The 21,519-nt window shown below is 48.6% G+C and overlaps 1 protein-coding gene across 3 annotated transcripts in view; it reads right to left on the bottom strand.

The window, feature by feature from the left end:
* The window catches only part of MDC1 (mediator of DNA damage checkpoint 1), a 34,979-nt gene extending 14,359 nt beyond the window's left edge, over nt 1-20,620 (bottom strand). For 2 of the 3 annotated variants that reach the window (XM_048491331.1, XM_048491333.1), the window contains exons 1-9: nt 20,319-20,516; nt 19,914-20,056; nt 14,840-15,313; nt 11,587-11,677; nt 8,394-9,940; nt 7,010-7,090; nt 5,261-5,347; nt 2,210-2,683; nt 82-149 (exon numbers count right to left, since the gene is read on the bottom strand). In XM_048491331.1, the coding sequence (XP_048347288.1) occupies nt 82-149; nt 2,210-2,683; nt 5,261-5,347; nt 7,010-7,090; nt 8,394-9,940; nt 11,587-11,677; nt 14,840-15,313; nt 19,914-20,055 (2,964 nt within the window). In that variant the 5' untranslated portion in view covers nt 20,056; nt 20,319-20,516. The other variant, XM_048491332.1, reaches the window with a different exon arrangement.
* Between the last annotated feature and the right edge of the window lie 899 nt (nt 20,621-21,519).

The raw sequence follows: 21,519 nt of genomic DNA, 5'->3' as shown, positions 1-21,519 counted from the left end.
CCAGGGCCTTGCCCAACACAAAGCAGCAGCATCTATTCATGCAAGGGAAAGGACCACCCCATCCCCCACCACCAGGCTCACCTGCTCAGCATCCTTTGCTTCTCCAGGCGGCTCTGAGCACCCTTCTTCCTGTCCATCTTTAATGTGGCCTACAAGAAGCAAATGGAGTAAGGTGAATCAAGAAGGAGAAGAAGAAGAAGAGTTTGGATTTATATCCCCCCTTTCTCTCCTGTAAGGAGACTCAAAGGGGCTTACGATCTTCTTGCCCTTCCCCCCTCACAACAAACACCCTGTGAGGTGGGTGGGGCTGAGAGAGCTCCGAGAAGCTGTGACTAGCCCAAGGTCACCCAGCTGGCGTGTGTGGGAGTGCACAGGCTAATTCCCCAGATAAGCCTCCACAGCTCAGATGGTAGAGCAGAGAATCAAACCCGGTTCCTCCAGATTAGATACACGAGCTCTTAACCTCCTACGCCACTGCTGCTCCACATTGGGTGACAGGACCTCAGGGAATGGCTCTTTATGCACATGGACTAGCAAAACTCCCCTCACAAAAAGTGTTCCATAGACTGCCAAAAAACAGATCATTTTGCTGAAATTCCAGTCAGGATACTTTGCACAGAAGTGAACAGCCAAAATTTGTTTACTGGGGGCGGGGGGGGGGGGGGGAAGAGAGATACACATTTAAGGACAACTCTGAGGTGAGCAACTACGCCTCTTCCCACTCCCAGAGACCCCTAATATGAGTGTGGGCCAAAAGGCCCAGGACTCTCCTAGGCTTCTGATCTCCTGTCATGCTAGACGTTTGGGGGACAGGGATGGAACGCTGGCAAAGGCACGCTTCAAACGTGGCACCTTCAAGATGGAGCTGGTTGGCAGATTCCTGTGTTGCCACAACAGAGAGACAGGAAGTATGAAAACTCCTATTAGCTAAGAAACAACAGAGGGCATGACTGAGTAGGATTTCTACAAATGAATCCCTCCAAAGCTTGTTGTTGAGACTTTAATCACCTGGGCCAGCTATTTACCTGGATCACCTTGTGAATCAGCACACCTCCCGTGTAACTGGCGGGTAAGTGGGATGTTCAATACCGGAGAAATCCTCCACCTGGAACCCATGCCTGCATTTTTTGAAGTGTGGCTTTTCTCTGAGCAGCTCACAGCAAGAACCACTCTACCCCACTGCCTCTTAGAGTAGAAACCTGATGTACCTTGAGGTAAATCCAACGGGGTGGACAAGTTCCCCCTAAGTAGACGGACAACTGATGCTAGCAGGAAGATGCACATCTCTCAAAGTCAAACTGCAAGCCGACTGACACATGGGGACACATTATTTCTTTTTCTGTTTCTCCTCTCCTGTACCTTTCATCCCCCTTTTTCTTTTTCCTCTCCTTCCTTCATTGATGCCTTTTTCTGGGGTTCCCCCCCTCCCTCTCTCTCTCCTTTTATCTCTCTCTTCTCTTCTTTCTTTTTAATTTTTTTCTCCCCTTTTCTTAGGCTGTTGTTATTTTCTTTTTCCTAAAGTCAATCTTGTATACCATTAATTTCTTTCAGTTGACTGTTAAACAAAATTTGTAATAATAAGACGATGAGAGGTCATTGCTGAGGAGGAGGGGGAGGAGGAGGAGGAGATAGAAGAAGAAGAAGATAGAAGAAGATAGAAGAAGATAGAAGAAGATAGAAGAAGAAGAAGAGGAGGAGGAGGAGGAGGAGGAGGAGGAGGAGTTTGGATTTATATCCCCCCTTTCTCTCCTTCAGGAGACTCAAAGGGCCTTACAATCGCCTTGCCCTTCCCCCCTCACAACGAACACCCTGTGAGGTGGGTGGGGCTGAGAGAGCTCCAAGAAGCTGTGACTAGCCCAAGGTCACCCAGCTGGCGTGTGTGGGAGTGCCCAGGCTAATCTGAATTCCCCAGATAAGCCTCCACAGCTCAGGTGGCAGAGCTGGGAATCAAACCCGGTTCCTCCAGATTAGATACACGAGCTCTTAACCTCCTACGCCACTGCTGCTCCCTTAATTGATTAAGATTATATGCAACAAGATTGGACAATATTGAAGACCTCTAGTTAAGATATTTTCTTTTTCTTTTGTTGTTCGGAAGTTTGTACCTATTCTATGTAATGTATTAGTCTATTTTAAATTGCAAAAATAAAACATTTTTAAAAAGGCAACAATGCACCCTCCTCACCTGCAAAGCATCCCTGTTGCTCACCTGTCTTTCCCTGGGACTGGGACAGTTTTGCAGCGACTTCCCCTTCAAGAGACGCCACACATGCCTGGTCCTCACTCTTGGAAGCCTCGCGCATCTCTGGCGGTGTCAAAGGTCGACTTCTGACAAAAGGAGCAACTTGACTTTCCTCTTCCTTGTGGGGTTCCTCTGCAGCTGCGCCCCCTGCTGGTTGTGTCCCAGGCTCAGGACGGGACGCTTTTACAGAGCGGGTTTGGGTTGTGTCGTCAGGGATGCTGGGTTCCTGCTGACCCCCAGTGGCTGGAGTTGGAACTTCAGGATGTTTCGCCTGTCCCCCTTCAAGGGACTGCTGGACAAACAGTTGGGTAGCTTCCTCCTCTTCGGCAACGAAGGCCTGAGTGGGCTCCTCCGAGAGTGATGGAGCCTCTCTGCAGAACGGCTGGGTGGCTTCCAGCATGTACAGATCTGGATCTTCCTCTTTCAAAGGAGAGTTGCAGACTACAAAAAGGGATAGGAAGGCGCCTCGCTGAGAGTCAAGCCAGGTTAGTGCTGCCTGCTCAGCCTGGCAAGTGGCTCTCCAGAGTCTCAGACTGGGGGCTTTCCCGTCTCTTCCTATCTGATCCCTTTAACTGGAGATGCTAAGCAATGAACCTGAGGTTCGGAGTGCAAAGCAGATGCTCACCCACTGAGCCACCCTGCCAAAAGGTGAAGGGTGGATACGTAAGAAGAACACGGCTGGATCAGGCCCTCTAGTCCGGCATCTTTGCTCCCACAATGGCTGACCAGTTACTTTGGAGAGCCAAAAACACGCCCCCAAAGTTTAAGAACATAAGAAAGAGCCTGCTGGATCAGACCAGAGTCCATCTAGTCCAGCACTCTGCTACACGCAGTGGCCCACCAGGTGCCTTTGGGAGCTCACATGCAGGAGGTGAAAGCAATGGCCTTCTGCTGCTGCTGCTCCCCCCGAGCACCTGGCCTAAGGCATTTGCAATCTCAGATCAAGGAGGATCAAGATTGGTAGCCATAGTCCTTATAACTGTCCAAGCCCTTTTTAAAGCTATCCAGGTTAGTGGCCCTCACCACCTCCTGTGGCAGCATATTCCAAACACCAATCACACGTTGCGTGAAGAAGTGTTTCCTTTTATTAGTCCTAATTCTTCCCCCCAGCATTTTCAATGTATGCCCCCTGGTTCTAGTATTGTGAGAAAGAGAGAAAAATTTCTCTCTGTCAACATTTTCTACCCCATGCGTAATTTTATAGACTTCAATCATATCCCCCCTCAGACGTCTCCTCTCCAAACTAAAGAGCCCCAAACGCTGCAGCCTCTCCTCATAGGGAAGGTGCTCCAGTCTCTCAATCATCCTCGTTGCCCTTCTCTGCACTTTTTCTATCTCTTCGATATCCTCTTTGAGATATGGCGACCAGAACTGAACACAGTACTCCCAAGTGTTCCCCTGATGTTGCCTCCTGGCACTAATATTCAGAGGTTTACTGACTGTGATTGTGGAGGTTCACTTTCGTCACCATGGCTGGTATCCACCAATAGACCTGCCCCTCCACAAATCTGTCTAATTCCCCTTTAAAGCGGTCTACCCCTTGTCCATCACGACATCCTCTAGCACCAAGTTCCACATTTTAATCACTCGCTGTATAAAGACGTATTTTCTTTTGTCCGTTCTGAATCTACCTTGGGAGAAGGAGAAAACACTTTCTGCCTACTCTCTCTACTCCGTGCATGATTTTATAAACCTGACCTATGTCCCCTCTGAGGTTAAGCCACTACACGGGACTGCACGCTCATGAAGAAGGGACTGTTATAAATCTCCGAGCTGGTTTTACACAGTCATTTTAATCATATGGTGACTCCGGTTCTGTGGGAAATGGATGTTTGGATTTTTATTAACTGACGCTGACGTTCTTTTCGTTGTACGAGTATTATTTCAGCAGGAACAATTTCCACACCAAATTCCATTTAAACTACACTTAGTTTGCTTTTCCCCCTTAGATATTTCAAATGTTTGTGGCTTCAGTGTTTAGTTACCTGAAAGCAAAGTTGAAATGAAAAGATGACATCTGATTTAAGATGTCGGATAGTTTTCTGGAAAAAAAAAGTTCAACTCTAACTTTTATGGAAGGCCCCCATCATGGAATCTCAGGTATGCCTTCTCCGCAGTGGTAGGATCCAAAAATTTTAGTAACAGGTTCCCATGGTGGTGGGATTCAAAGAGTGGTGTAGTGCCAATGGGGCTGGGTGGGGCACGATGGGGGCGTGGCCGGGCATTCCGGGGGCGGAGCGTTAATAATTTCTCTGTTACTGTAAAAAACTCTTACTGTAAAAAAAAAGTTCCTAATTTCCAGCTGGTATCTTTCTGTCCATAATTTAAGCTCATTGTGGCAAGTCCTATCGTCTACTGCCAACAGAAACAACTACTTCTCCTCTAATTGACTGCCTGTCAAATACTTAATACTTTCAAATACTTCATTTTGTTTCTAGAAATCAAAAGAAGGATACTTTCCTTAAACAAGGAACTTTACCATATTACTAAAGCATGTTTTTGAAACAGCCCAACAGGGAGAATTATCCCGTTTTCTACCTTCGCTAACGAGCCACATAGGAAACAACAGGACTTTATGATTTTTGGACCAAATGGAATTTCTAACAGAAAAGCAGACCCAATTAGTAACCCACTCTTGGCACACACAGATAATTAGTAACCCCCTCTCGGGAACTGGTGAGAGCCTGCTGGATCCCACCTCTGCTTCTCCGATATCCTAAGCAGTAGAAAGAGAGAGACCAGCTATGTAAGGAGTTTGTAGGTGGATTCACCATGGAACCGGTATACAAATGAAAAATTTGAGGTCATTCCAACCAGTGCCTAAAATGGCCACTTACGGATTAGCAAAATCACAAATGTGGAATGGTTCAAAAATACAAGTTGCACCTTCCCCAGACACACACCCACACCAGGTGGTACCTCTTTCTTGCAGAACCGGCCCTCCCCACAGCCAAGCCAGCTCAAGAAGTCAAACAACCTCAAGACAGGAGCTACCAGGACTGGGCCAAACTCACTCACTTTTCCTGGGATGGAACCTGGCAAAACTCGAGGGGGATCGAAAGGCAAATGCTTGGGTAGCCTCTTCTTCAAGGGCACGTCTGGAGTCTGCAAGGGAGAGACAGGGAAGAGGGACACCACATTAGCCTGCCTAGTTCTCGAAGCAGGAGAGGCGGGTCCAACTGTAGAAGAAAGTGGAAGGGGAGAAAGAAATGAACGGAATGAAGAGTATTTTACGCCTACCTGACTCCTGTGGAGCCACAAAGCGTCATCCACGATCCTCCCCCTCTACCTGGAAGGTCCTTTCTCTTCAGTCCCATCACTTTTAGTATTTCTCTCCTAGTCCCCCCAAATCCCAAATGCTTTCATTTTTGTGCTTAATGTTCACCTTTCAAGGCTGTGTGGTTCACTATATATTTTCCTCAGCAATGCCAAATGCAATGGCGTAGGAGGTTAAGAGCTCGTGTATCTAATCTGGAGGAACCGGGTTTGATTCCCAGCTCTGCCGCCTGAGCTGTGGAGGCTTATCTGGGGAATTCAGATTAGCCTGGGCACTCCCACAAATGCCAGCTGGGTGACCTTGGGCTAGTCACAGTTCTTCGGAGCTCTCTCAGTCCCACTCACATTGCAGCTTGTTTGTTGGGGGTGGGGGGTGGGGGGGATTGTAAGCCTCTTTGAGTCTCCTTACAGGAGAGAAAGGGGGGATAGAAATCCAAACTCTTCTTCAGAACTACAGCAGGATATTGGCAGGTAGGAAACTAGACATATCTGGAAATACATCACAAACTGCCCATTGAAATACACATAAGAGCCCCCCCCTTTCCCCCCCCCCCCCAGTGACAGGTAGAATCGGTTTGAGCAGACAGTATAATATAATTCAGTGTTTCCCAACCTTTTCAACGTCGCGGTACCCTTGACCTCGCTCTTCATATCTCAGGGTACCCTTGAGGTTCATTTGATTTTTTTTTTTGCATTTTTTAGGTTTTTTTCCTGTTTTTGGCCTGTAGGTGGGGGGAGTGGCAAGCAGGGGGAGGGGAAGGAAAGCAGCGTTGACAGCCGCGTTGTTTGTTTGCCTAAATTCGGTGTGGATTGGGGGGGGGGGTAGATTTAAAGGGAGCTCTCCCTTTAAATCCCCCCCAATCCACACCGAATTTAGGCAATAAAACAATGCTGTTTTTCAATGTTGTTTAAAGGGAGCCCATGAGGCTTCCAACCCCCCCCCCCTTCAAAATCCATTTGATTCTGGGGGGGGGGGGGCAGGCGGTAGCATTCTCATGGTACCCCTGGGACGTGCTCAGGGAACCCTAGGGTACCACGGAACCCTGGTTGGGAATCACCGATATAATTGGATGTTTAAATAATGGAGAAGTTGGGTTCTCAAGGCAGAGCGAGCTATGCCACCCTTACACCCAGCCAATGGAACGCAAGCAAACAGTTTCCTCACAAAGAGGCCTAGAGTGAGATAAGGAGGTAAGAGCGCGAAAGAGCAGGCAAGCACATGCACACACAAACACACACACAGATACCAATATCAGTGTCCAAACTCCCAGGAGGAACAGCAACACAGCAAAAACTCCCAGACCCCCCAACAGATGAGGAAAACAGCAATATGGCAGGACCATTAGGGGCACGACACTCTGCCCCGGCTCACTCCCTCAGCCTGACGTCTTTTAACCCTATTTTTCTCCGCAAGTGCTCAGGAATCCTGTGCTTTTCAGCCAACTTCCACTCCTCTTTTGAGGAGCTCCGGAGGCCTATGAGGTTCCTTACCTGCTGCCTTCTCAGCCTTGGGAGAGGAGGTAACGTCAGGGAGGTAACACTGTGTTGCCTGGACAGTCAGGTCAGGATCATCTGGAAGAAGAGAATATGGAGCAAAAGTGAGAAAGAGGAAACAAGGGACTCTTGTATCCCAGGATGCACCACTCCCACACAACTGGGGCCAGCCGCTAAAAAAGCACTTAGCCCGCGACACCTTTGCACGACACCGTTGTGCATGCGGTTCTCAGTTGCCAAGTTGACGCAACACCTTCAAGGTGTCTCCTACTCCAGGGCAATCCTGTCTGTGCAGGATATTTTTATCCCTCCCTTCCTCCTAGGAGTCCAGAGTCCCCTTTCATAAGAACATAAGAACAAGCCAGCTGGATCAGACCAGAGTCCATCTAGTCCAGCTCTCTGCTACTCGCAGTGGCCCACCAGATGCCTTTGGGAGCTCACATGCAGGAGGTGAAAGCAATGGCCTTCTGCGGCTGTTGCTCCCGAGCACCTGGTCTGCTAAGGCATTTGCAATCTGAGATCAAGGCAGATCAAGACTGGTAGCCATAGATCGACTTCTCCTCCATAAATCTGTCCAAGCCCCTTTCAAAGCTATCCAGGTTAGTGGCCATCACCACCTCCTGTGGCAGCATATTCCAAACACCAATCACACGTTGTGTGAAGAAGTGTTTCCTTTTATTAGTCCTAATTCTTCCCCCCAGCATTTTCAATGAATGCCCCCTGGTTCTAGTGTTTTGAGAGAGAAAAATTTCTCTGTCAACATTTTCTACCCCATGCATAATTTTATAGACTTCGATCATATCCCCCCTCAGACGTCTTTTCTCCAAACTAAAGAGTCCCAAAAGCTGCAGCCTCTCCTCATAAGGAAGGTGCTCCAATCCTTCAATCATCCTCGTTGCCCTTCTCTGTAATTTTTCTATCTCTTCGATATCCTTTATGAGATGTGGCGACCAGAACTGGACACAGTACTCCAAGTGCGGTCGCACCACGGCTTTATATAAGGGCATGAAAATCTTTGCAGTTTTATTATCAATTCCTTTCCTAATTATCCCCAGCATAGAGTTTGCCTTTTTCACAGCTACCATGCATTGAGTTCACATTTCCCTGGAACTATCAACTAAGCAGCCCAAATCCTTCGTGTTATCCTCAACCACTTTTTGAATGGGTTTAAGGGGAAAAGAGAGAAAGTGACCAGCCCAAAGCCACTCAGCCGGCTTGAAGGCAATAAGGATTCAAAGCCAGATCTCCCCAATCCGAATCCAGCCTCCGCCCCACACTCGCAACCCCAATCTTATTTGCCCAATCAGGCCACAGGATTTGAGCTGTCAACGGCCTCCCAGTAGAGGAGACAGAGAAAGTCCTCCCCCCTTTCTCCTTTTACCTTCATCATCTGTGCTGCTCTTGTCACCTGGACGGGATTCATTTCCTTCAGCATCGGTATCTCCATCCTCTTTGCCAAGATCATGGCTGGCCTCCCGTTCCTTCGCAGAGCGAGCTGCTTCCTCCGCACCTGCTGAGGGTCCCACAAGGACCAACTGAGTATCTTGCTCTTCCAAGGGTTTCTCCGGCAATGCGGAGGCTACCACCTCCACATCCGTATCGCTGTCGTGAGCTGCACGGGTCTCGGGGGACGGGGAAGTCACTTCCACGTCGGTATCGCTGTCCTCACCTTCCCTAGGCCCCGCCTCTAGGTTCCCATGGCAGCTGCCTCGGTCTCCTCCACCGGAGCCATCGCTGGCGACTGGGCGGTTTCCCTTTGAGCTCGCATCCGGATCCTCAGCAGCTTCCTCGACATCTGTGTCACTGCCCAGAGATATATCAAGCAAGCGTTGACTTTCAGGCACGGAGGTCAGCGGCTCCACAATCTCAGTGTCTGGGAGGGGTTCCCCCACACGCAAGCCCCCGGACCGTTCACAAGCAGCTCCATCTCTCTTTGCGGATTCCACGCTGGTGACATTTATCCCCCTTGCCTCAGTCAGATCTCTGTTATCCTGCTGGCAGATCCCCCTGATTTCTTCCACATCTGTATCACCGTCTTTATGCCTCGTAGGCGGGGGGCCGTGGGGACGGGTCCCGCCTAACCCCTCCGGCTCCAAGTCGGCCACCTCCACATCTGTATCGCTGTCACTAGAAGCCTCGCGGTCCTTCGCGGCGACCTCTTGATTCCCTGGCCCCGGGGACGGCTCCTCCACATCTGTGTCGTCATCCTCCTTTTTAGTGGGCAGCTCACTCCTCGGGCCCACATCTGGATCCTCCACAGCTTCCACATCTGTATCACGGTCCACCTCCTCATCAGGCCGGCCACCTTCTGGACCGCTGCCCGCCCTTTCCTCGCTTTTCAGGGTGCTCTCACATCGGAGAGTAGAAGCTTGGCTTTCGGGAGAGGCAACCTCTGGACTGCCCACCGCCCCTTCCACATCTGTGTCGCTGTCCCCATTTTCGGTGACTTGGTGGGCCTTTAAGTCCAACACGCTTGGTTTCTTCTCTGCCTCCTCTATGCCTGTCTCACTGTCAACGTCACTGGCCAATTGTCCGTTCCCTGCAGAGGCAGCGCCTGTCTTCGCCAGCGAGGGTTCGTCGACGTCCGGGTCACTGTCCAGTTCAAGAGCAAGGCCGTCTTTCACTGTGGCTCCTTCAGAAGTGGTACAAACTCCCTCTTCGTCTTCCACATCTGTGTCGCTGTCCAGGTGGAAGCCCGTGAGACTCGGATCTGCAGACACATCCTGGTCTTTAGCTTCTGGTTGTCCCCCGGAGTCTGGAGGAACTTTAGCCTCTGAGCTTCCTGGCTGTATAGGATGTGTTTCCTGGTTCAGGGAGGGAAAAGCACCGTTCGCCAAAGAATGTGGCTCAGCCTCGGCCCTCTCGCAGCGCAGACGCAAGGAGGGACAAGAGAGGTCTCCTTCCGAAGGTTCACCGCTTTCTTCATCGCTGTGGGATTGAAACGGCAAGCAGAAGAATTAAAGACTGCACCCTCTAGTGGCACAGTAGGTCAATTGCAGGCGACTGAGGGAAGGCAACAGTTTTGATGAGTTCGTGGTGACTCCAGGAAGGCACATCGGCACATCGAGTGCTTAAATTCTTACAGCTAATAGAACCCCAATACAACTAGCCTACATGATCAAAGGACTAAGCCCAAAATGTTGGCACTGGAGAAAAAGGAGCATATTATACTCATATGTGGATAGAATGTAAAGTGGTAAAAAAGTTTTGGGAGAATATTTTGAAATATGTAGAACAATTAGTAAAAGTAAAAATTGATGTAAGCAGTGATTTATTAGTTGTGGGGATAATAGATGATATAAGAGTGAACAGAAATTGGGAACCAATGTATAAAATAATGATTAGAGCAGCACACGCAGTGTTGGCGTTGAGCTGGAAAGATAACAAGAAACGGACAGTCTCAAAATGGTTGGGATATATTTGGGAACAAATTCAGTTAGAGATTTTTGAGAGACTGACAAAAATACACAATGGCAAGAGAAACTAGAAGATACTACGAAGCTATGGACATTGTATGAAAAATGGATGGAAGAAGCCGGATTTAACGAAGAACGATGGAACAAGAGAATAAGAAGAATGAACCTTCTGCTGCTTGCTTGAAATAATCAAGGGAAGAGGGGGGGAGGGGGGTGAAAAAGGAAAATGTATAGTTAGAATAAACATATTGAATGTAACAAATATAATAATATTCTATACAATAAAAAAGTTATATAAAAAAACATTCTTACAGCTAGAGTGGCCCAGACTAACCTGATCTCTTTAGATCTTGGAAGCTAAGCGGAGTCAGCCCTGGTTAGTACCGAGGAAGCCTAGGGTTGCTTCGCGGGGGCAAGTCATGGCAAACCGTCACTGTTCCTCTCGTGTTGAAAACCCTACACCAGTGATGGTGAACCTTTTTGAGGCCGAGTGCCCAAATTGCAACCCAAAACCCACTTGTTTACTGCAAAGTGCCAACACGGCAATTTAACCTGAATACTGAGGTTTCAGTTTAGAAAAAAACAGTTGGCTCCGAGGCGTGCAGGAGTAAACTTGGTGGTAGTCAGTGGCTTTGCTTTGAAGCAACCGTGCAACTCTTCCAACGGGTGAATCATGACCCTAGGAGGGTTTACTCAGAAGCAAGCCCCATTGCCAGTAACCGAGTTTACTCCCAGGTAAAGAATCACGCTTTAGTTCTTCGCATGAAAATCAATGGGGTTCCCAACCTTCCTAACGCCGCAACTCTTTAAAACAGTTCCTCATGTTGTGGTGACCCCCAACCCTAACATTTATCCATTTTACACGTGGAGAACACTGATGCAGAGAGTCTTAGGCGACCCCTGTGAACGGGTCGCTCGACCCCCAAAGGGGTCCCGACCCACAGGTTGAGAACCACTGGTACATAGTTTATGCGACTGTCGCAAGCCGACCTAAGCCCGTTAACGAAGAAGAGCGGGCTATAAATCAATCAAACAAACAAATAAAATAATGCACTCCTTCCTTCAATGCACACACATGCGCATACCCCTTTCTCAAGAAGGCCACTGCTCAGACTCATCAACACCCTTCCCAAACCAACTGCGGGAACAAAAACATACCTTTCAGGCACTACGGTAGCAAAGGACGGAGAGAACATGGAGGCCGAACTGCAGTGTCCTCTTGCACCGTGTTTGACAGAGGAATCAGACCCTAGTGAGAAAGACAGACAGACAGAAGTAGGGAGACTGTTGCAGGGAGATTTAATCTTTTCCCTCCCTGCCGACGCCAGCCTCGGAAAGGGGCCCCAGATCTGGGTAAAAGCTCACGCTTCACACAAGGTTCTGGGTCGACAGGGACACGTGAATCTGCTTTCTACTGAGTCGGCCCCTTGGCTTATCAAGGTCAGTATCGTCTGTTTTGAGTGGCAGAAGATCTCCAGTGTCTCGGGCAGAAGCCATTCACAGCCTTTCTGCTGGACATGTCAGGGACTGGACACGGGAGCTCGTCCCTGCTCTGCCACTGAGCCAAGGCCTTTGTGGAACAGAACGTTTGGTCACATCATCAATCATGGGTAAAGCATCTCCCAAAGTTTGCACGGTCAAACTATTTCATAGTACGGATCCTCTGATTCTAGGGAAAACAGCTGACTACTGGTTGCAGGTCATGTTGCCAAGTGGGAATTAATAGCATACGTTATACCTTGTCTTGCGGTAATTTTACGTAGCATAAATATGCCTAATAAAGGTTTTGTACTTTGTACGTTTGGACACACACACCCCCGCCCCGGAAGCACAGCTGGCAAAGGACCCCGCCCATGGCTCCGCAGAGCTGCTGCTATTCGGGGCTCAGAGAACTGGACTCTATGGCTGCCTTTTACATATGGGCACTGGTAAAAAGGTTCATTCAGCAGCCCAGAATTTTCTGGCAACACCCTTCACTACAGATGGTGAAGAAGAAGAAGAAGAGTTTGGATTTATATCCCCCTTTCTCTCCTGCAGGAGACTCAAAGGAGCTGACAATCTCCTTGCCCTTCCCCCCTCACAACAAACACCCTGTGAGGTGGGTGGGGCTGAGAGAGCTTCGAGAAGCTGTGACTAGCCCAAGGTCACCCAGCTGGCGTGTGTGGGAGTGTACAGGCTAATCTGAATTCCCCAGATAAGCCTCCACAGCTCAGACGGCAGAGTTGGGAATCAAACCCGGTTCCTCCAGATTAGATACACGAGCTCTTAACCTCCTATGCCACTGCTGCTCCTGGTGATGGAAAGTACCATCAAGGCCCAGCTGGGTCAAACTCCATCTTCAGGGCAAGAGACAAACAGAGGCTTGCTTGCCTCTGAATAGCTACCCTATGTGGTGGTCTCCCATCCAAGCACTAACCATGGCAAACCCACACACACAAATTCTTACATATGGTTTTGAAGGTTAATTTTAAAATAAATTTCCACGCGGGCAATGCCTTCTTCAGTTGGAGAAGCCGCGGGGCTGGGGGAAGAACAGAACTTCCCTTTGTTCCAGGGAGGGCATTATGGACTGTTACATTTATTTATTCAGATATACATTTATATTCAGCTTTTCTCCCGAGCGAGGACCGTGAGCACCGATACTCTGCCACTGGCAATCTTACTCAGTTAACCTAATGACTGAAATCTCAGGAAACGTTGCCGGCATACTTTCCTAAGCGACAGAAATCTCGGGTTGAATTCTGCAAGTTGAATCCTGCAGCTGAGGACCTGTTCTGTTATTTATTTGGAACTTCCGCTACTATTGTAATAGGACCTAGAACAGGAGTCTGCAACCTGCAGCTCTCCAGATGTTCACAGACTACAATTCCCATCAGCCCCTGCCAGCACGGTCAATTGGCCGGGCTGGCAGGGGCCGATGGGATTTGTAGTCCATGAACATCTGGAGAGCCGCAGGTTGCAGACCCCTGTTCTAGGTCAATTGGCCATGCTGGCAGGGGCTGATGGGATTTGTAGTCCATGAACATCTGGAGAGCCGCAGGTTGCAGACCCCTGACCTAGAACAACAATATTGGCTCAATGGATTAGAACAGGGGTAGGGAACCTGCGGCTCAAGAGCCGCATGCGGCTCTTCTGCCCTTGCACTGTGGCTCCACGAGCTGAGCCGCCAGCCCCATCCTTGCCCGTCCTGCAGGCAGTAGGGCGGGCACACCAACTGCCCGCGGTCGGCTGGGCCATGCTGCAGGCTTCCCCTCTTGCCCACCCCATTCGAGCGGGGCAGGCGCTTTCCCGGCGGCCAGCGAGGCCGAGCCACCGGCTTCATCCTTGCCTGCCCTGCAGGCAGCAGGGCGGGTGCACCAATGGCCTGCGGCCGGCTGGGCTGTGCTGCGGGCTTCCCCTCTCGCCCACCCTATTGGAGCGGGGTGGGCGCTTTCCCGGCAGCCGGCGAGGCCGAGCCACCAGCTTCATCCTTGCCCACCCTGCAGGCAGCAGGGCAGAGCATCCATGCGCTTCTCAGAATGAGCGGAGTAAAAGGTAAAAAAACCCCAATATATGTAGTGTTATCTTTATTTTAAATGTCAAAAATTATTTGCGGCTCCAAGTGTTTTCTTTTCCCATGGAAAATGGGTCCAAATGGCTCTTTGAGTGTTAAAGGTTCCCTACCCCTGGATTAGAAGCTGCCTGTGGATCTTTTACAGGCTTTTCTCAGGACTGGTCCCCAATATTCCTGATGTTTCAGGAAAGTCGGGAAAGCTTGCATGATAGGGTGTGAGTTTGGACAGATGGTTCCCACCTCGAAACAGCTGCTACCAGAGGAACAGGTAAGGTGCCAAGCTCCCTCAGGTACAGGCCTTACGACAGACATGGAGATAAAGGTGACTCTTGGCTGACTTTGATTATGAATGTGGCTTTTCTGCCAGTCATGGAGCAAATACCACTGAGCTACAAAAATGCCACGGGGTCTGAAGCTGCAAGGGCAGAGGTGAGATCCAGCAGGTTCTCACAGGTTCCCGACAGTAGGTTACTAATTATTTGTGTGTGCCGAGAGGGGGTTACTAATTGGTGATTTTGCCCTGTGATTTTTGCCTTAGTTACGCCCCTCCTCTCAGCAGTAGCGTGCAGAACTTGAAGCAGTCTAGCAGGAGGTGTACCGGCGTGCATGGCAGCCTGCGCCTGCGTGCATTTGTTTCCCGCCCAAGGACCGGCGCAGCAGCTGCGTCCTTGCCACAGCCCCACCCAGGAATGCCCCGCCCCAGAATGCCCGGCCACGCCCCCGTCGTGCCCCACCCAGCCCCATTGGTGCTACGCCACAGTTTGAATCCCACCACCATGGGAACCTGTTACTAAAATTTTTGGATCCCACCACTGTGCAAGGGGCCCAGTCGTCTCCCCTTTCATAGCTCCCACTTACCATCCTCCGATGGAAGATGCAGGACCTTGCCTCCCCCATTGACCACTTCCTCGCCTTCCTCCTCTCTATCCGAATCCTGGACCAGGAAGCGCCCAAAGCCCATCTTCCTCCCCGGCACAGGCGTCTCCTCAATAACCAGGGCATTGGTATCTGTGGTTGCCTGGGTGGGTGGCACCACCATGGAGTCATCTGAGGATTCCAGGCCGCCCTCCGGATCAAGCATGAAGTACTGGCACCCCACATCTCCAAAGACCAAAGTGTCTCCATCCTGCAGGCTGTAGCGGACCTGCGGGATCAACAACATACGCTGCCGCCGGGTGCGGTTCAGGCTCTCCTGGTCGTACAAAAGGTGGGGTCCTCCGGGAGAGGGGACCTCGATGACGGCATGAGCCTTTGAAACTGAAGAGACTGGCAAGCAGATCTGGCAGCTTTCAAGCCGGCCAATGACATTCTTCCCTGGGTAGATCCAAAAATCTGTAGGGAGGGGGGAAGAATAGTTAGGTAAAAGGAACCCGGAACTTTGTCCTTTCCAAATCTCCATCCTATCCTGCTCCCATCCAAAGCTGGTTTATAACTGTGTGCGTTACGTATCATGAAGTCACTGCCAACTTGTGGTGACCCTGGGAATTCCAAATCCAAAACCTTTATTAGGCATAAAACCGGTGTGCGTCAAGAATTCCAAATACAATAAGAAGATTATTGCACAACTTGCAGTACACAAGAGTAAAAATATAGCAACAGCTTCAGAGATTTCAACATTAGAGTTATTTAGAAGCTTAGCCATTTTTATCTTATCAGAAAGGAGAATAAATCCTGTTGGTAATCCAGTTCTCAAATCAGTTCTGATGTTGTTGTATTTTGAACAGTGAAGCAGAATGTGAGAAAGTGAATCAGTTGTATCAGGACAAAATCGACAGCAACGCGCATTTTGTGGGATATTAGAGAAGCCACCTTGAAGATGTACTGATGGAAAAGAGTTGCACCTTGCTCTAGTCGTGACCCATCTGCAATTGTAATTAACAAGATGTTCCAGGTATATAGCAGGGCTAGATTTCTGAGGGATAATCCCAAAGTATATTGGAGAGCAAGAGCTTTGCGCTTTGCTCAGGAGAAATGGATATTCTTGATCAAATAATCTAGACCAGGGGTAGGGAACCTGCAGCTCTCCAGATGTTCAGGAACTACAATTCCCATCAGACCCTACCAGCATGGCCAATTGGCCATGCTGACAGAGGCTGATGGGAATTGCAGTTCCTGAACATCTGGAGAGCCGCAGGTTCCCTACCCCTGATCTAGACTTTAAGCGATGGTAAGTCTCCGGAGCGGTGAGCATTTGTAGGGCCTCCAACCCTGGGAATTAAAGACTTCCAAGCATCCTATCATTAACAGCCTTGGTGAGATCGTGCAAACTGAGGGCTTGTGGCTTCCTTAATAAAGTCGATCTTCCTCTTGTCTGGCTGCCTGGAAATGTTTTCTATCAGGGTTCTGACAGCCTGTATAAAATCTGAGAAATCCACACCTGATTTATTTCCAATCAAGAGAGAATCTTAGATTGAAATAGGTTTAATGTGTTTCAGACTAGGGACTCATTCCACCCCCACATTCACCCCGAGATTATATAAATGTGGGACAGGTGAAAGACGGTCTGCAAACTGGACCCTTCTCCCAAAACAACTCTAAATGGCAGTGGTGGCGAACCTATGGCACAGGTGCCAGAGGTGGCACTCAGAGCCCCCTCTGTGGGCACGTGCAAACAGAGTGCCCCCCCCCCATATCTACGCTGGCCTGGGCCGCTGGGCTCTATTAGCATTAAACATAAGACCTAGTTTTGGGGAAGCAGTGTAGGTAACCCTGTTAAGCGCTGTTAAACCCAACTGATTTTAATGCAAAGAACTACAGTGCAATCCTTTACCTGGGAGTAAGCTCGGTTACTGGCAATGGGACTTGCTTCTGAGTAAACCCTCCTAGGGTCATGATTCACCCGTTGGAAGAGTTGCACGGTTGCTTCAAAGCAAAGCCACAGACTACCACCAAGCTTACTTCCGAGTAAGGCACACCTTGGCGCCAACCGTTTTTTCTAAACTAAACCCTCAGTATTCAGGTTAAATTGCCGTGTTGGCACTTTGCGATAAATAAGTGGGTTTTGGGTTGCAATTTGGGCACTTGATCTCGAAAAGGTTCGCCATCACTGCTATATGGACATGCAATCAAATGTCCACCAAGGTATGTAATGTATGGCAACTGGTTTATTCAGCTTCACCCGTAAAGAAAAGAAAAACATTTATGCTGCACGCTTGAACAAATTTTAATATTTACTCCCTACTTGGGCAACTAAAACCTCCAAAGCAGCTTAGAAGTAAAAATAAAGTCCATCATGAAGCAGGATAATATAAACACTGTAAGACTGTGAAAGAATCAATTGTCTTCTTTCCAGTTATCATCATAGAGAGCCAATGTGATATAGTGGTGAAGAGTGGTGGACTCTAATCTGAAGAAGACAGTTTGATTCCCCACCCCTCCACAGGAGCAGCAGACACCTATCTGGATTTGTTTCCCCACTCCTACACATGAAGCCTGCTGGGTGACCTTAGGCCAGTCACAGTTCTCTCAGTATTCTCTCAATCCCACCTAACCTATGGGACCGCATCACCCCTTATGTCCCACATAGGCCGCTACGATCGATGGCGGCAGAATTGCTGGTGATCCCAGGCCCTGCAAGGATGCGGCTGGCCTCGACCCGGGCCAGGGCCTTTACGGCTCTGGCCCCTGCCTGGTGGAATGCTCTACTTCCAGCTGTCCGGGCCCTGCGGGACCTTGGCGAGTTCCGCAGGGCCTGTAAGACAGAGCTATTCCACCGGGCTTTTGGAGGGGCCGGCTGTGGTTCCACCGCCCCCCGTTGAAACTGAAATCAAAGCTGCCTGTCTGGACCACCTTGGTTGGGCCCTAATTCCACCTTGGGCCCTGCCTACCTCCTTCTTCCTTTTTCTTCTTCCTTTTTCTTTCTTGGCCTTTTAGATCGGGCGCCTGTGTATATGTGTTTTACGCAATCTTGCTGTTTTAATTTATTTATTATTGTTATTAATTGCTGCTGAGTTTTAATGAGTTAACTTTTATGCTGTATCAATTGCTGTTGGAAACAGCCGTGTTGTGAGCCGCCTCGAGCCCTTCGGGGACGAGGCGGCCTATAAATTTAATAAATAAATAAAAGAACCCACAAGAAGTCTGTGGTGGGGAGAGGAAGGGAATGAGTTTATAAGTCACTTATAGCAACGAGGGATATAAATCCAAACTCTTCTTCATAAGGAAAACACCAACAGCAGAGGAACATTACAGTAAAAAGCAGTTAAATGAAAGTGGAAGCAACAATAAAAACAAAGTGTAAAAAACTGGGGAAGGATTCAGTTTTTATGCGGCACTTTAAAAAAACGCTAGCCCCTCTTAGAGCTAAGAACAGGATCCACTGGCTGACAAATGTTCAAATTCATGCTCTAAAGACGGTCTCTTTAATAAGGGACAACCTCAGAACCCTTCAGGGTCATCATAAGTGTGATGGTGTGAAGTTGCAGCCAACTTATGGCAAGCCAGTAGGTTTTTTAAGGCAAGAGACTAATAGATGTGATTGCCTTCCTCTGCACAACAACCCTGCTGGTCTCCCTTCCAATGACTAACTGCGGCTGGCCTTGCTTCACTTCTGGGATCTAATAAGATCAGGCTAACCTGGTCAAGAACACCCTGAGACCCAAACCGATTAAATATCCCAGCATGCTGGCTTCCAAGCCCCCCAGAATTCTTCATCAGACCAGACGTGACAAAAATTTTTAAAAGGGGGACACACACACATTTTTTAGTTCACAGTATTAAAATAACCCTCCCACGCCAGCGTAGGGTGGGTTTGCCAAGAGGCAAAAAAAAAAGAAAAAAGAACCAGGACTCAGGTTGCAATAAGTGTGTTTCAAAAACGGTGCCATCCCTGAAGACCAGTTCTCATCTGTGTAACCTCTGAAGGAAAGGAGGAAGAAGACAAGAGTTTGGATTTATATCCTGCTTTGGAGTGCTGTGTGGTTTCTGAACTGTATGGCCATGTTCTAGCAGCATTCTCTCTGACGTTTCGCCTGCATCTGTGGCTGGCATTTTCAGAGGATCTGATAATTGGAAAGGAAAGCAAATGGAGTATATATACCTGTGAGTAAAGGTCAAAAGGTCAAAGATGCCCTCACCTATTGACCTTTACTCACTGGGTATATATACTCCACTTGCTTTCCTTTTTAACTATCAGATCCTCTGAGGATGCCAGCCACAGATGCAGGCGAAACATCAGGAGAGAATGCTGTTAGAATTCTGTTTCCTCCCAATAAACTTTCCACAGCATAATAATTCGAGTCATGAAAGCCTTTGACAATACATATGTCCTGCTTTTCTCAACTGTAAGGAGTCTTAAAGGGACTTACACACTTCTTCCTTTCCTCTTCCCACCAGAGATACCTTGTGAGGGAGGTGGGGCTGAGAGAGTCCTGAGATAACTGTGACTAGTCTAAGATCACACAGCAGGCTGCATGTGGAGGAGCGGGGAAACAAATCCATTTCACCAGGTCAGAGTCTGCCATTCCTGTGGAGGAGTGGGAATTCAACTCCAGTTCTCCAGATCAGAGTCTGCCACTCTTAACCTCCACACCACACATGGCCTTGACAGCCAAGTCCCACGTATCTTGTTTACCAGGGCTAGTGATCCATCCCCCACAAATCCTATTGATATCCTGAACCTGTCTCAAAAACATTTGCTTGCCAAGATATATATTTTGAGCGTTTTTCCACAGTGGAGAAAGGCAGCTTCATCACCAAAGCACAAGGCATGAATACACATCCAAAACAGTAGACACCTCTGGTTTTCAGAGCCAGCATTTGATGGTTCAAAAATCTACTTTATTCCACCCCCCTTTTTAAAAAAACAACAAACACTGTATTATTATCAACCCCAAATTTACAGTCTCAAATAAAAAAAAAACCCAAGCAAACAAAATCGAATCAAATAAGTACAATGCAAGGACCAGAGCTTCTGGCACTAGACCAGCCTTACCCTTCTCAGCCCCATACTTGCTGCTCAGGAGGTGGAGGCGCCCCACAGGTTTGGGGTTCTCCCCACAACCCCCAGCCCCATCAGAAGAAGGATCTTCAGCATCGCTCTCTCCAGGCCAGTCCAACAGCTGAGTTTGGTCCATTCTGCAAAATCAAAAGACACACGTTCCACGGGGAATCCCTGTTGATCTGCTGCAACAAAAACTGCCCTGTAGCATGAAGGAAAACTAGCAAAGGCGCTGTGCTTAAGAGCAAGCGCACCGCAGGATGAATTAGAGCCTACTGCACAAAAGCTTGGGCCATAGTACATCTTTTAGTGGATTTAGGTGCCCAAATGCCTTCCTGTTCCTAAACATGCGTGCTATAAGGAAGCCTCATTTCCAGATCACGGCAGCACTTGCTCTACCTCCATTATTGAAAGTCCCACAGATTTCCCTCGGAGAATGGTGATTGTGATACTCTTAATTCCTGATCCCCATCTGACCCCTCTTACTATCCAACTTTTGAAAAGGTGCATCGCCCTTTAAGCCTTAAAGGCGCCCAGGCCCAGTTATCCACTTTCTCCCCTAAAAGTGTTCAAATCAGATTGCAACGCCTTGTGCCTCATCCCCTACCTGGGACCGGGGGGGGGGGGGCGCTTCTTCGCACCCCCTACGGAGAGGCACCCTACGAGGTAAACTCTCGCAATTTATTTCCAGATGCCCCGCCTCCCTCAAAGGAGCGATTGTCATTGGTCAACTTTACTGCCATTTATAGAAACTCCCTCTCTTAATTGGCTACTCCCTGGTCGACCGTTTATTGGTCGACCGGGTATGAAACGGTCGTTCTTTTTCTCTTTCCAGGCCAGTGAATCGAGGAACAGGCGATCATAGAGAGGAGAATGGCGGGCTAGGGAGCCCTCTCCGCATCAAATAGACACACCGCCCCCTAGAGGATCGCCAGCAAAGTCTCCTGTGCAGCCTTCATTCTAGGTTCTGGTTGGAGTTTTGCTCGTAGCACATAACACACATATCGCGAAAATTAAATAGGTCACTATGTGGTGGCGAACCTTTGGCACTCCAGATGTTATGGACTACAATTCCCATCAGCCCCTGCCAATTGGCCAGGCTGGCAGGGGCTGATGGGAATTGTAGTCCATGCTTCTGGAGTCACTCTATATATTATCGGATAGTTTGCATGTGGGATTAGATTTTATGAAAGACCTCCATAATTATTCATTTGTCCTCTGCCTTGCTTAAACTGGATTGTGCACTTATTAAAAAAAAAACCAGTTCAATAAACACCACATATACAATCAACAATAAAGTAAAACTGGATTATACAATTAAAGGAAAATTTAAAACCAAGAGTGCAGACCGTATTTCCAAATTAGAGAATGGTAATTCATGTACAGAACAGTGAAATAGGACATAGTAAGTGTAAAGTGGACATAGTAAGTATAGATAGGACATAGTTAGTATAAAGTGGAGGGAAATGAAAACTACACATTTCCACAAGCAGGTACAAATCAGAAGCTTACCCTTATTTTTTTTAAAAAAACCCCATGGGTCCCCCCGCTCTCTCCAACCCCATAGCTAATTGTGCTCCCAATATTTAACAGAAATGTG

This window comes from Sphaerodactylus townsendi, linkage group LG03 (genome assembly GCF_021028975.2).
Source record: "Sphaerodactylus townsendi isolate TG3544 linkage group LG03, MPM_Stown_v2.3, whole genome shotgun sequence".
Taxonomy (NCBI): Eukaryota; Metazoa; Chordata; class Lepidosauria; order Squamata; family Sphaerodactylidae; genus Sphaerodactylus; species Sphaerodactylus townsendi.
The sequence above is the reverse complement of the archived record's forward strand: the minus strand, read 5'-3'. Positions and strand labels throughout refer to the sequence as shown.